Source organism: Sylvia atricapilla, chromosome 1 (assembly GCF_009819655.1).
Source record: "Sylvia atricapilla isolate bSylAtr1 chromosome 1, bSylAtr1.pri, whole genome shotgun sequence".
Lineage (NCBI taxonomy): Eukaryota > Metazoa > Chordata > Aves > Passeriformes > Sylviidae > Sylvia > Sylvia atricapilla.
The window spans coordinates 105,146,912-105,160,491 of NC_089140.1; the positions used below are offsets into that span (position 1 = coordinate 105,146,912).

General features: G+C 38.5%; 1 protein-coding gene across 8 annotated transcripts in view; it reads left to right on the plus strand.

Moving 5' to 3' along the window:
• The window catches only part of GREB1L (GREB1 like retinoic acid receptor coactivator), a 132,335-nt gene that overhangs the window by 87,302 nt on the left and 31,453 nt on the right, over positions 1-13,580 (plus strand). For all 8 annotated transcript variants that reach the window (XM_066329737.1, XM_066329764.1, XM_066329790.1 and 5 more), the window contains 7 exons: positions 146-283; positions 2,185-2,322; positions 2,649-2,768; positions 4,486-4,623; positions 6,409-6,594; positions 12,147-12,473; positions 13,336-13,464. In XM_066329737.1, coding sequence (XP_066185834.1) covers positions 146-283; positions 2,185-2,322; positions 2,649-2,768; positions 4,486-4,623; positions 6,409-6,594; positions 12,147-12,473; positions 13,336-13,464 — 1,176 coding nt within the window. The remainder of the gene's footprint in view (positions 1-145; positions 284-2,184; positions 2,323-2,648; positions 2,769-4,485; positions 4,624-6,408; positions 6,595-12,146; positions 12,474-13,335; positions 13,465-13,580) is intronic.

Here is a 13,580-nt window from a genome sequence, read left to right on the forward strand (position 1 = left end):
GTAGAAACACCTAGTTAAATGTTTGTTAAAACACCTTAAAGATACATGGAAGGGTGAAAAATTGTTTGCAGTTTATGCAGAGATGAGTTTTGATAAATGTATATATATAAATTTTAATCATAAACTAAACAATTTCTGTTCTCAGATTCTTCAGTGTTCAGTCCAGCAAAATCATCTTCTGCTGCTGTTAACTTAAGTGGCACGCAGGACCCATCCCGGAACAAGAACGTTGTGAAACCTCTGGCTCTGTCAGTACAGCTCGTAGGAAAGGCATTTGCTGCAGGTATTGGCTTTGCTTACCGAAACACCTGAGAGCCAAGGGAATCATCAGCTTAACAGCCAAGAAAAGAGAGTGTAATTTTTTTGGTGGAAAAGGGAAAGGAAAACATTCACTAGCATCCTCCAGAACTCCCCTATTCTTGCAGTCTTTGGCACAGAAATTTTTGCAGTTAGTACTGTCACCAAGCTTCAGCCACACCTCGGCTTTCAGATTTAACATCCTGGTAGGAGGTGCAATGATATCTCTCTCTGCACTTCCTAGGATATGTAAGAGAGCATAAATGTCACATCTTGATATCACACTGATTCCTGCCTCAGTAATTGAGAGCTGTGTGGAGTTCTGCATTTCTAACAATTATAGTTCCTCAACATACATTTAGTGGAATTTAGTATCATTTTAAGGAGTTGTAATATCTCTGCTGTTTCAATTGCTTATTTCTGTATTGTATGTTTAATAAATTATAACCCTCAACTGTGGCATCTATCCCAACAGTCTGTTCGGATAATCTGATTGTTTTTTACTTTAGCTGGTTAATCTTCAAGCAATAAAAAAGAAATCAGCACACTTATTGCAGGACAGTATGCTTGAATAAGAAAATATATCCATTTATTTGGTTTATATATGCACATGAGCATTATGCTTTATATTAGATCTGCTATTTAATACAATATATACTGTTATGGTACCTAATGTAATTATGTTGTATCTAATAAATCATTAACAGTTCTTTGTGTAAAATACCTTTTCCCCCTCCTTGAAAAATTGAAATTGAAAAATTTCAATTTTGCACTGAATTTTCTTCCTAGCTTTTCAGCCACTTCTGTAACTGACCCATGTCCACCATTTTGGTCCATACAAAATTGTTGACTCAGAGTATAACTGGGGAGTTTACAATGGGCAAGTGAAGTTATTTTTGTAACTGGCAACTGGAGAGTCTTGTGCCAGAATTTATTAGGATGTCTGCAACTGGGAAGTTGAACTGTTTTAAGCCACATACCACATCTCTAACACTTCCAGTTGCAGCTGCCACCAAGCAAGCAGCTGCACTATCTCCTGGTTGTGCTCCTGGAATATGTTCTTGGGAGGTAAACCCTTGTGGAACTGGCTGATATCAGCAAGAAACTGTAGTTTCCACTGACCTCCATGTTGTCAGTTTATGCGATTTTATTTTCTTCTGGAAAAACTGTGTTCTGAAAAAGAATGAGAATGAGCTCAGATGAGCTCATGATGGTAACTTCTGATGATGGTGACTTCTGGTGATGGTAACTTCTGGTGATCATCCGTTGTTATAGTTTACTTTTGTGGCCTGGACATAGTGGATCCTGCCAGAGTGTCAAGGCTTGCTGGGACTGGAGGATCACCTTAGGCAGAGGTAGCAAAATTAGGCATGGTTTGCCTCTGTAATGCTCAGGCCATGTACACTTTGCAGCAAACTGCTCTGTCTTCCCCTGCCCACTGTCCTTTGCTAAGGCTTTAGATGAGAGCCTTGTAGTGAATTACTGTGCATAGCATATGGATGACTGGGGGAAAATTCTGTAGATACACACAAGTGGCTTAGAAATCTTTACAAACTGAATTTGTGATGTGTATTTAAAAAAATGTCACAAACTTCCCAATAATTTTGTGTGTGTGTAATTTTTTATTGTATTTTGGTGGGGCTTTCTTTGGATTTTTTTTCTTCCACCTATCCCCCCCACCTTGAAATCTGGACATCCCTTTTCAAGGCTTGGATTTTGCAATCTGAATGTTTCTCTGCCGAATACATTTCATGCTTTCCCCTGGAATATGGTTTTCTTCACTCACGCATCTTGCCCTGTTTTTTCGCATCTGTGTGTGGCTGTATTATTTTATTTGTTTGTTTTCAAGATTGTCTCAAGCCACACACTGTATTTTATTATACTCAGCTCCGCTTTCACTGCGTGCCACGGATGTTGCTAATGGAAACGCTAATGGAGGAAGAAATAACGCATTGAGTTCTACAGTCTCTCGGCCAATGCCTCACTCAACATCTCCAAGTCCTGGCTGTGCAGCTGGAGACCAAGGTAAAGAAAACCTTTCTGTTTTTTTATTCTAAGCTGCATTGAATGCTGAGCTTGAAATTTGTGTTTTTGTTCTTCTTCTGATTGTAGCTGTTCCTACCATTCAGTCTTTACAGAGCCGTTTGCTTTTTGGCATGACCATTAATGATAATGCTGGACTTTTTAGCAATATTTTTCATTTCATAATCTGGTTTTATGTAAATCTAGATATGAGCCTCTTGTGCTCTGTGATGTGATATCTGCTCAACACTGGTGTGAAATGGAGTGTGGGCTGGAATTTGGTCATTTGGGAGGACAGGGTTTAGAATTACTTTTTGCTTTTCTTCCAGCATCTATGTCCAGTTCTGGACCACCAAAGAAACGTCACCGAGGATGGTCTCCTGGGTCCCCAGTCCCGCCTCCTGGTTTACCAGTACCTGTTCCTACAATCCGGCCTTCGACAAGAACAGGTAAAACTTGAATGATGCCAAGATTTTGTTTGTTAAAACGTGAACTCAGCCAGCCCAGCAGCCCTGTGCTGCACCTCTCCAGTCTTGAACACCAAACATAACTGATCTTGTCGAAGTATTTAAGCACACCATGGAGAGTTTTTCAGGTGCCCCCAAAAAAGCACATATGATTGCTTGGTCCTGGTTGTTGTAATCCAAGATGCAACAGGGAAGTCTTCCCCACATCTAAGGGAAGTAAAACTGATGGGGGAGAGAGAGGAAAAGAAGAGGCAAAAAATATTATTAAAAATATAAAGCTAAAAGAAATCCCTAGTCCCCCAACTGTAACTCAGTTGTTCTGAAATTGTGCAGGTGTATGGATATATAAATATATTTCAGGGATTCTTGTTAGCCTTCACCTTGACTGTTGTGTCTCAGTCTGGTGTGGGATGCTACAGAAACTGTACACTCTGTTTCTCCATGGGAAAAGCAGCTTTATATAATTTTGGCCTAACAGAGGACACTGATATCCATTAGGTCATCTTCTTTTAAAAGCTGAAAGTGAGACCAAATGTTAGTTGTGCATGGAAAAGCTGTAGGAGTTTAATACCATAACATGAAATAGAATTAATTATGCGTACTCATCAATATCCATGTAGATACCTCTTTATTCATAACTGCTAATAAAACTATTCATTATTTGAGTACTGTTCAGTTGTGAGATTGAGCATATTTTCTAAAGAGGAATAAAGAGTTACTTATTCTTTCTATAGAGTGAGAGAATAAGCATCCAAGGAATGAGAAAAGCCATTCATCAACATGCACAATACATTCTTAACTCTGCTCTTGAGGACTTGGGTTTAAGATATTTTGCAATTATTTTCAGAGATATTTATCACAGGAGGAAGGGTTATATGGTAGTGAAGGTCTGCTTATCTGAACACCTAAAATTGCAGCTTTTGTCAATTACTATCTTCAGAAACCTGTTGAAGAGACATGATATAAGGCAACCTGGCCTTTTTGTTGAGTTTGGCTCTGCTAATCTGCTACCTTTGTTGTGTACTTCATTTTCTATGAGTAGTGCTTTTTTCTTTTGGATAAACAGTTTCCCCTGCTAAAATGTATGCATTCAGTCGTCCTGCCTTTGATGTTTTTCTCTTGATGGCATGGTTGCAAACCACCAAATGAAGCCAAAGAAACTTGTGAAGCAAGCCTTACTCTGAAACCTGATTACAGATTACAAAATTCTTGCACTTGGTTTCCTTTACGAGAAAGCTTGCTGTTGCTCTTTCATGAGTAAAGCCTGATTTTTATCCTTGTAGCAACTATCTAAGGGCAGCTTTGAGATTTTGGCCTGCTTTTATTTTTCTTAGCTACATATATTCTAGGTCAGAAGTTGAAGCAGTTTCTTCCCTTGTATTGAGGGGCAGTATTGGGGGGTGGCCTTTTGGCTTAGTACTTGGCTTTGTTTAAAGATGCATATTCAAACCTGTGTTTTGCTCTCTCATCCTCACCAACAATACAGTGGTCAGAAAAAGTTTTATTTTAGAGGTCGAGCTACAGGAGGATATAGGCTCTTCATTTAAATTACTTAAAACCATAGCAGGAAATGCAGAGCCCTTTTGAATTTTATTACAGTTAGTGATTTGCAGTATTTTTTTTTTCTTATTTGCTCATAAGGCCAAATCACAGTATGAGCCTTTTAGTAATGGAAGTCTCTCTTTTCTTTATTTTATAGAGCCTCTTTTGTCAGTCCCAGTTCCTCAATCCATGTTAACTGGAATTTTACAGCCTCAACCCATCCCAGCAGGGGAGACTGTAATAGTTCCTGAAAACCTGCTGAATAACTCAGGAGTCAGACCAGTGATTCTGATAGGTAAGTCTTACACTGGGGAATCAAATGCTGCATTTTGTATTAATACACACTCCACAGAGGAAAGGGGTTTTTATTTCTTTTTGTTGGTTCTGGCATTCAGTACCATATAAAGTTGGTTTTTTACAGATAGTTTCCCTTAATTGCTCGATATTTAAGACTGAGAGTCAGGCGATTTCTGGAGAACCTGATTTGCAAACAGGTCACCACTAGGTCAAATTTTATGCAGAACTACTGGCCAAATCTAAGTTTTATACAAATAAGATTTCTGTAAAACCCAAGAAGAGAGATTTTTCCAAGTAGTGAAAATAGCTTTCTGGTATAAAGAACTTATAAACTAAGCAAATATTTCCTGCAGCATTTTTAGTTCAGATCATGAAGCCCTAGAATTCTATGTGAGAACCAGAAAACTGATTTGCACTGACTAAACAGAAATAAATCATACTAACTTTTTGTCATTTATAGTCCATAGTTCTTGTAAGCAATTGAGATAACAGATGAGTCTTCAGGCTTTTAAAATCCTTTAGCTGTACAAAGTACTTTGTTAACCCTTAGAAACCATTGCTTTAAGAGTGTGATTATGCTTTTATGTGAATACATCTTTCAACCTGAGCTATTTTGGCATAATATATTAAAAAATGGGTCAGCTAGTGCTGCCAAAATTTTGATGAATTATTTTTTTTTCACTCTAAATTTCTTTTAGGTCCAATATACAATAGATGGTCATAGAAAATAGCTTTAGTGTCAACAGAACATGCCTATCAATACGATCTGTGGAATAATTTGCTATTCCTGAAAGAATGGACAAGTTCTCCAAATCCTCACTTGCACAGATAATTTTAATACACACAGTTCCTGGAGAATTAACAGGGCCATCTACACCAATAAATCTGTCAAGGATAGGGTTATGCTTCTGGTTTGTTTTGCTTAGCGTTGTTTTCTGGAAGCTGACTATAAAGCTCTTGCATGGTGCTCTAATGGTTTTCAGAGAAACATTTCCTTATTAAAGATGAGGGTGCCTACAGCCATCAACTTAAGTGCAAATTGAATGCAGCCCTTAGGCTCTTGGAGAGCTGCCATTAAGTCCTCGGTTAGGCTAAATGTTAGTGGCCCTGAGAAACAGCATCCTATTAATAGTACAGAACCAGATGTACCCAAAAGGATGGATTTGGCAAAATCTCTGTGGAAATGCTTCTTTTGAAACGAAAAACATTCTGAAAGAAAAGTAGAGTTAGCCTGTGCTCATGTGCTTTACCTTACAGAATAGCATGTTTAGTTGCCAATGTTTATTCTACCTGTTTATAAAAACAGAATGGGAAGGTGGCAAAAAAGTGAAATCAATCACAGTGATACCACAGTGCCTCTGCTAATCAATGCTAATGTGACTTATGCTGCTTTTATAATGTTAGATCAATGTACTTTTGCTTTCATTGATTTTTCTTCTTTGTACACTGTATTATGGAGAATCTGTATTTAAAGGTCAGGGTAAGATGCAAACAGATAATATTCTCATCTGTATTCGGATAACAATAATTATTTTTCTGCTGGATATCATGCAGTTAATTTTAGTTCTTGCAAATGTATGTGATCACTTGTTGTAAAACACAACAGTGGATCCCTGGCCTATGATTTATTCTTTAAGCTCTTATAGTGTCAAGAACAGTCATTGATGCAATATATTTTGTCAGACAGCTTTAAGAAGAAGTTTGGAAATATATCATTGTGCAAGATTTCATGTAATGGAAAATTTTGTAAATTCCGGGGGGGGTTTTGTTTCTTTTATCATAGGCTATGGCACTTTACCTTATTTCTATGGAAATGTTGGTGATATTGTTGTAAGTCCCTTGCTGGTGAACTGCTACAAGATTCCACAGCTGGAAAACAAGGATTTGGAGCTCTTGGGTTTGTCCGGCAGTCAGCTGCTAAGTGTGGAGAATATGATACTTTTAACTATTCAGTATCTTGTCCAACTAGGTAAGCAATTTGTCATAAGCACTTGGTTTTATTAGAGAATGTACTTTTTTCTTCATACCTTTTTCTGTCCCTTTGAGCGCCAGTTTTTTGGCTGCTTTTGTGGCTGGAAGAGGCAAGTGGCTCCATCTAGTGTGTGTAACTTTGCCACTTTGTTCCTGAAACGGAAGAAGTGAAGTGAATTTAAAGGCTGATACTGCTTCTGCTCTCCATATGGGGATTGACCAGGTCACCTTTGTGAAATGGATTTGCAATGCAGATAACTCATTTGCTTAGGGTATCAAACCATCAGTTATCACAGCCCTTTCTAAGGACACTCGGTCTGTTTTATTCAGTTTTGTGACAAATGCTGGCAGATGTGTGATAGTTGTCATTGTTTTCATGACAGCGCTGTTTACATGAAAACCACATTTGTTATTCAGACTAAGGCAAGTGATTCAATGAATATCTGATTCTTGTAAATGTTTTTGAAATGGACTTTTTGCAAGTTTGAGAGCAAACCAGCAAGCCATGTTTTTTCTCTTATTGCAGGTCCAGTCATTTTCCCTACCTTAGAATAAAAAGAGCAGTGGTAACGGCAAGGTTTTAGAAGTTAAAAATGCAGGATAGTGTTAGGAAACTTCCACGGCAGTCTCACCCTAACTTTTGTATTTGAAAAGATGCCACTTGTCACAGAAGCTCTTTTGTGAAAGAGCACAGTGCATCTGTAATACATAATGGTATGAAATATGCAGGTGTTCCAAAAGTAGCACAACTGCTGATAACCTTACAGTTTGGGGAGCAAACGTGTTCCATGCAGGTTTCACCCATGAGTGCTTACACTTTGCTGCAGTTCTGTAAGAGACAGGAAAGAAACCATTTTCTGTGTCAAAATACTCTCTAAGTGACCTGTTAGCTTTGTTTATCATCCTTTCCCTCTCTAGTCCATTGGATGCCATGTTAGAACTAACAAAGGGTTTCTTAATTTTTTACAGGATGTTTTTCTGTTACCTTCTTTAAGTAGGCTTAAATTTGTTATTTGAGGTTTTCATCTTTATTGGAAAGTTTGTAGAGTGCGTGTGTTAAAACCAGCTCCTTCACGAAAGTCTGTATTGATAGAGGCAGCTTGTAAATTTGTAGCCAGCTGATAACAGCATTTCCAGCTAAAAATAAACGATTGAAACCTGTGAGTCAGTGAATCATGCTCCATAAGCAGGTCTAACTTTAGATGGATGTAGCAAGTCTATACTTGCTGCAAACTAGAAGAGGCTTCATGCAAAGCTTCTGTAGCAGAACTGTGTTTATTGAGCACTGTGACTTCAGCATAAAGCAGTTCTCTTATTAGCAGGTGTTTAGTTTGGCTTTTGTTCTTAGCTGTGCAAAACTGAATAGTTTCCTATTTGACCTTATGTGGAGACTGTGCCAGTACTGTAAGTTGAAAGAGCCTAATGAGGAGAAAAGTAAAAACACTCTGTAGAGGAGGGGATCAAAACATGTTGCTGGTTTGAATATTGCTGTAAACTTAAAACTGTTGGAATTGTGACAGCTGCACTGATCTGTAGCCTTTGTCCCATGTTGTTAAATTAAAGCAGATTAGAGATTATTGGAGGGCAGCCAGATTCAAAAGTTTTTGACAAGAAGAGACAAATACACATATAACAATTTATTCATGTAAGCCTCTTTTTTTATTGAGAAAGTAGGACTAAAATGTTTTTCTTTTCTCCAGAGTATATTGTGAAAGCGTAAGATAAAGGCAAAGATAAAAAAGAAGGCAAAAGCACGAAAGACAGAGTCTTGGCTTAATTTTTTTCAGATCTCACTACTTGTATAAAACACATTTGCAGATGACTGTGATCCCAGATGATAAGAATATTGTCTATGGAAGTGCTCCTTTTTTTGAAAACAAAACAAAACAAAGGATATAGCTGAGAATTCCTATCAGTTTTCTTGTAAAATTATGACAGCATTAATTGTAGGATGATGCTGTTGTGTTTTCAGAAATCAGCTGAGCAACTTGTGATGATATTTACAAATGAAAGTTAAAAAAACCACAAATGCATTTCTGATGCTGTAAACCTTCTGTGAAGACTATACATAGTTAAACCTGTGATTGTGAGCTGTAGCATTGCTATAAATAAATTCCACTGACTATGATAAAGGAATAAATAAAAAAAGATAAAGTGTGTTTGATTTTAGTGGCTTTTTTTTTAGTCTACCTTCTGGACTGACTTGGAGTTCATATTTGTTATCTTTGGCAACGTTCATGGTGAAGTATTCTCAAGCTTTGTTTTTATACGTCAGAATTCCCATATTTGCAGTATGGGTTACATTCCATCATCTGTAATCATCAGCTTTTTACTATTGCACTGCCATTCCTACAGACACAATCTCAATGCTAAGGTGGTCTGTGTTCTGGTTGAAAAAGATTTCTGGACCCTTTGTTATACCACCTGTTCGGAATTCTGAAATCATCCTCCCTTCTCTCTTGTTGTGGTACATTTGAATCATTTTGACTATGTATGCTGTGACACTCAGAGATGTTTTGTAGTTTTAATATCCAAATATATAATCCAGACTCAAGGCTCTTGCAAGGCTTTGTCTTGAGTGGAAGGGATAGTCAGAAACTGAAAGCAAGAGCTTATTCGAGCAATTCTTCTGTCATAGATGGTTGGAGAAGTAGTCTCTGTGGAGCCACCCTGAAGTTTGTCTGCCCAGAAATGAGAGTCATCCAGAAATGGATGACATTTGAATATGTTGACTTAAACTGTATAGAATAATAGAATAGAATCATAGCAGCACTGAATCTTTTTGGTTGAAAAACCCTTAAGATCACTGAGACCAATCATTAACCCAGTACTGCCAGGTTCACCACTAAACCGTGTCCCCAGCTGCCACAACCACGTGTCTTTTGAATGCCTTCAGGGATGCTGAGTACACCACTTCCCTGGGCAACCTATTGCAATGCCTAACTATCCTTTCAGTGAAGAAATTTATCTTAATATCCCACCCGAACTTCTCCTGGTTCAACCCGAGGCCATTTCCATCTGTCCTGTCCAATCCTCACCTGGCTGCAGCCTCCTTTCAGGTAATTATAGAGAGCTATGAGATCCTCCTGGGCCTCCTTTTCTGCAGGCTGAACAAAACCAGCTCCCATTTCCCATAGAACTTGTGCTCACCAGCTTTATTGCTCTTCTCTGGACACAGTCCAGCATGTCAGTGTCCTTTCTGTAGTGAGGGGCCCTGAACTGGACACAGGACTCGAGGAGTGGCCTCATCAGTGCTGAGTACAGGGGGATGATCCTGCCCTGGTCCTGCTGGCCACATTATTTCTGGTGCAAGCCAGGCACTGGCCTTCTTGGCCACCTTGCCATATGCTGGCTCATGTTCAGCCAGCCATCAAACAGCACCCCCAGGTGCTTTTCCACCAGGCAGTTTTCCAGCCGCTCTTCCCAAGCCTGTTGCACTGCTGAGGGTTGTTGTGACATGACACTTTGTCTTCTTGAACCTTGAACTGCTGTCCTCATCCTACTGATCCAGCCAGTCCAGATCCCCCTGCAGAGCCTTTCTGCCCTCTGTCACCTGCAAACTGCCTGAGGGTGCTCTCATACAGAATTACTGAATATTTGGAGCTGAATGGGATCCCTAAGGATCATTGAGTCCAACTCTTAAGGCAATGGCCCACATGGAGTTTGAACCTACTACCTTGACATTATTAGCACTGTGTTTTAACCAACTGAGCCAATCTCACTCAATCTCCTTGTCCATATCAACAATACAGATATTAAGCAGACTGGCCCAAACTCTGAGCCCTGGGAACACCACCTGTGACCAGACACCAACTGGATGTAACTCAGATATTAATATTTTATTATATTGTTTATTTTGCAGTTTTGTTTTTTGAAATCAAGATGGTAATTTCCATGCTCATTTCTGTGGAGAAGCTGCTTTATATTCTCTTTTAGCATTGACTTTTTTTTTTAGGAAACTGTTCACAAATCAAAATCAGTATCTGTTATTTTGTCTTACATCTCATCTGATATTAGTTCCATTATTTTTCTGGACAGTTGTGGAGAAAGACTGCCATACTTTCTTATAAGTAATCTGAGTGAAATTCTGTGTAATCTCATACTGAGAATCTGCTTTTCTATTCATACCATTATCTTCATCTTCTTGGATTCATGATGATGACCTTTGTGTTTAGAGCCTATCTATTAAGTACCCTCCCTCAATCAGCAAAGGTTTGCTTTTATTTCTGTTAGTGGGTAGCATCATTTCCAGGGGTTGATATGTTTCAGGTAAACTTTATTTCTGCAGAGGAACATTCTTCTCTACTGATATTTGTCTAGTTTATTTGCTTTGTGGTTTGTTTTTTTTAATTTTGAAGTCTTCAAGGACCTAGAAAGTGTGATGCATTCTTAGAAGTATAAAGAAAATGCATTTCCAAAAGAGAACTCTAAAAGAGAGAATTGTGCCCATGGACTCATCAGAATTTTTCAGTTTGCATCAAAAATGAAAACAGCCTTGCACTTAAAAGTTTATAGTTGTCTTACCATCCTATGGTAATTGGGTGGTGGCACTTTCCATATGTTACTTCTCAAAAAGGCAAAAATGACAACAAGTGGCAGTTTTTACATATTCTACGCTGTGGGTTATTTACCCACACCCTGTTTCTCACACAACCTTTCTGTTTCCTGGCCTGAAAGAAAACATAAACGCAAACCCAGTATTTCACATATCTCTGATATTTAAGCCCCCGCCATTTTGTCATAGAAAAGAAAGCTGCTGAAGTGTGAAGCTGCCTTCTTTGGCACTGATATGAGATCTTGGCAATATAAGCTATGGTTACTTTTTACTCTGTGTTCATGAATGTTTTTAACTGTTCCTGAATATCTTTGACAATGAGACAAAGCTAACTGAACAGAATGTTAATTGAAGTTCAGTTGGAGGACTGATGCCAAGATAGGATGGCTTATATTTCTCTTTTCCAGTTCAAGTTGACAGTACAGTTGACAGACTCTGGGGAATGTAAATCTAAAGTTGCATATTCTTCTTTATGTTAGATGCTTGCAAATTTAACCTAAGGAAGAGGTTAAACATGTTTATTTGCATCCATGCTTAGTTGATTAGTATGCATGATGAGAAAAAGCAAAGCAAAGAGCACTTACCAGGCTTTGACAGGCTGCATGGCTGTGATTAGGCTACAAGGATAAGCATTTTGCTTTTCTGCTGCAAAAACATATGGCTGCGTGCTTAATCCTTCTCCTCCAGGCAAAAGGCACATATTTTCCCACTCCCTTGTTTGTCCCACCAGTTGCTGAAGCTGGGAGTGAGGTGGAATACCTCATTGTTTGGAGGAGGAAAAAAAAAAAGTGGTGGTGGAATAGAAAGGCTTCTGAAATAAAAAAACAAGAATAACACATGTGGGTGGATATCCACTGAGTAGCAAGTGGGTTTTCTTAAATATTAAAAAATGTGATGAAGGAGCTTGTCAGAGCAAAACAGACGTGTAATTATTCCAGGTTCAATAACATTTTTATATGAGACACTGTTCTTCTGTTTGTTTGTTTTCATTGTAGGTCCTGACCAGATACCCCTGAGGGAAGAATTTGAGCAGATCATGTTGAAAGCTATGCAGGAATTTACTCTGAGAGAGAGATCCTTGCAAATGAGTGCACAGTGTATCTCTGTGTCACCAGGTCAACTCCCTTGGCTTGCCAGGTTAATCGCTAGTGTGTCTCGGGATCTCGTGCATGTGATTGTCACCCAGAATTCCCTGGCAGAGGGCATCTCAGAGACCTTGAGGTCTCTCAATGAAATGAAACATCAGCAAAAGCTACCAGATTATGTAGTTGCCATTTGTGCATCAAAGATTAGAGGAAATGAATTCTGTGTAGTGGTTCTCGGTGAGTATATTTGCAGACTGTGTCAAATGGCAATGCCAAATTAATTTTCTGGAGTTACTGATCCGGTTTTTAAATCCCTTTTGTTCTTTTTATTCTCCTTTGTATTGTTGCACTGCAATGTCACAGTTTACTGTATCTTCAGCAAGACTTGGAGTACTGAGGTTCATGAGGATATTGAAAAATATTTTTATGCTAGTCATTGCTACTTCTTGAGAGGCCTGAGACTTTATTGTTTGTGTGATTGCCTTAGAAAATATCTTGAAGTGACCCAGTGGCAAAATACTTGGTTTGTCTTTGTTTCCTGTGACAACTGCAGTATTTTACATGGCAGAGTCTTATGCAGGCTGCTTAAAACAGAATGTGCTTTTCATCCTTTTTATCCTTATTTTTATCCTTTGTATTCTGCATTGATAACTGGCTGTGCTGTTTGTGTGTGAATGAGTGTGTCTGGATGGAAATGAACTTTGACTAGTCATCTTTCCTTTGTAGGCAGATCAATCAGTAATGCCAATTTTTTACTTTTTTTACCTTTTTTCCTCCTGCACTAGGGATAATTACTTTTTTCATATTTATCCAGAATCCTCCATTTCATCTAAGGTATAAATACTTATTTTGAATATCATTTGTCATACAAGTATGCAAAATGATATGCAATAGCAAAGAACCTGCTAAAATTAGTTATATCAACTAATTCTGCAGTCACTAGTGAAGTAGACTTGAGACTCCTCTCCTAGTCTACTGGGTAAAGGCAGTGGAGATCCATGACTGAAGATCAGAATGCCCCAGGCTTCTAGGATGAAAAGGTTGTATTGACAGTCAACTGTATTAAGGTTTGCTCTCACTCTTTTCCCCTCTCCTGCAGGTCAGTATCAATCTCGGGCACTTGCAGAGAGCATGCTTACCACCAGTGAATTTTTAAAAGAGATCAGTTATGAGCTCATCACAGGGAAAGTTAGTTTCCTGGCATCACATTTCAAAAATACATCTTTAGGTGAGTGATTCTAAAAATCAGAAGTTCTAGCCAAGACAGTCTTGTCTTTAGGGTTGGTGTGTCTCCTGTTCATCGGTTAAAATGCACATGGATACAGCTCTGCTCTCTCCATTGGG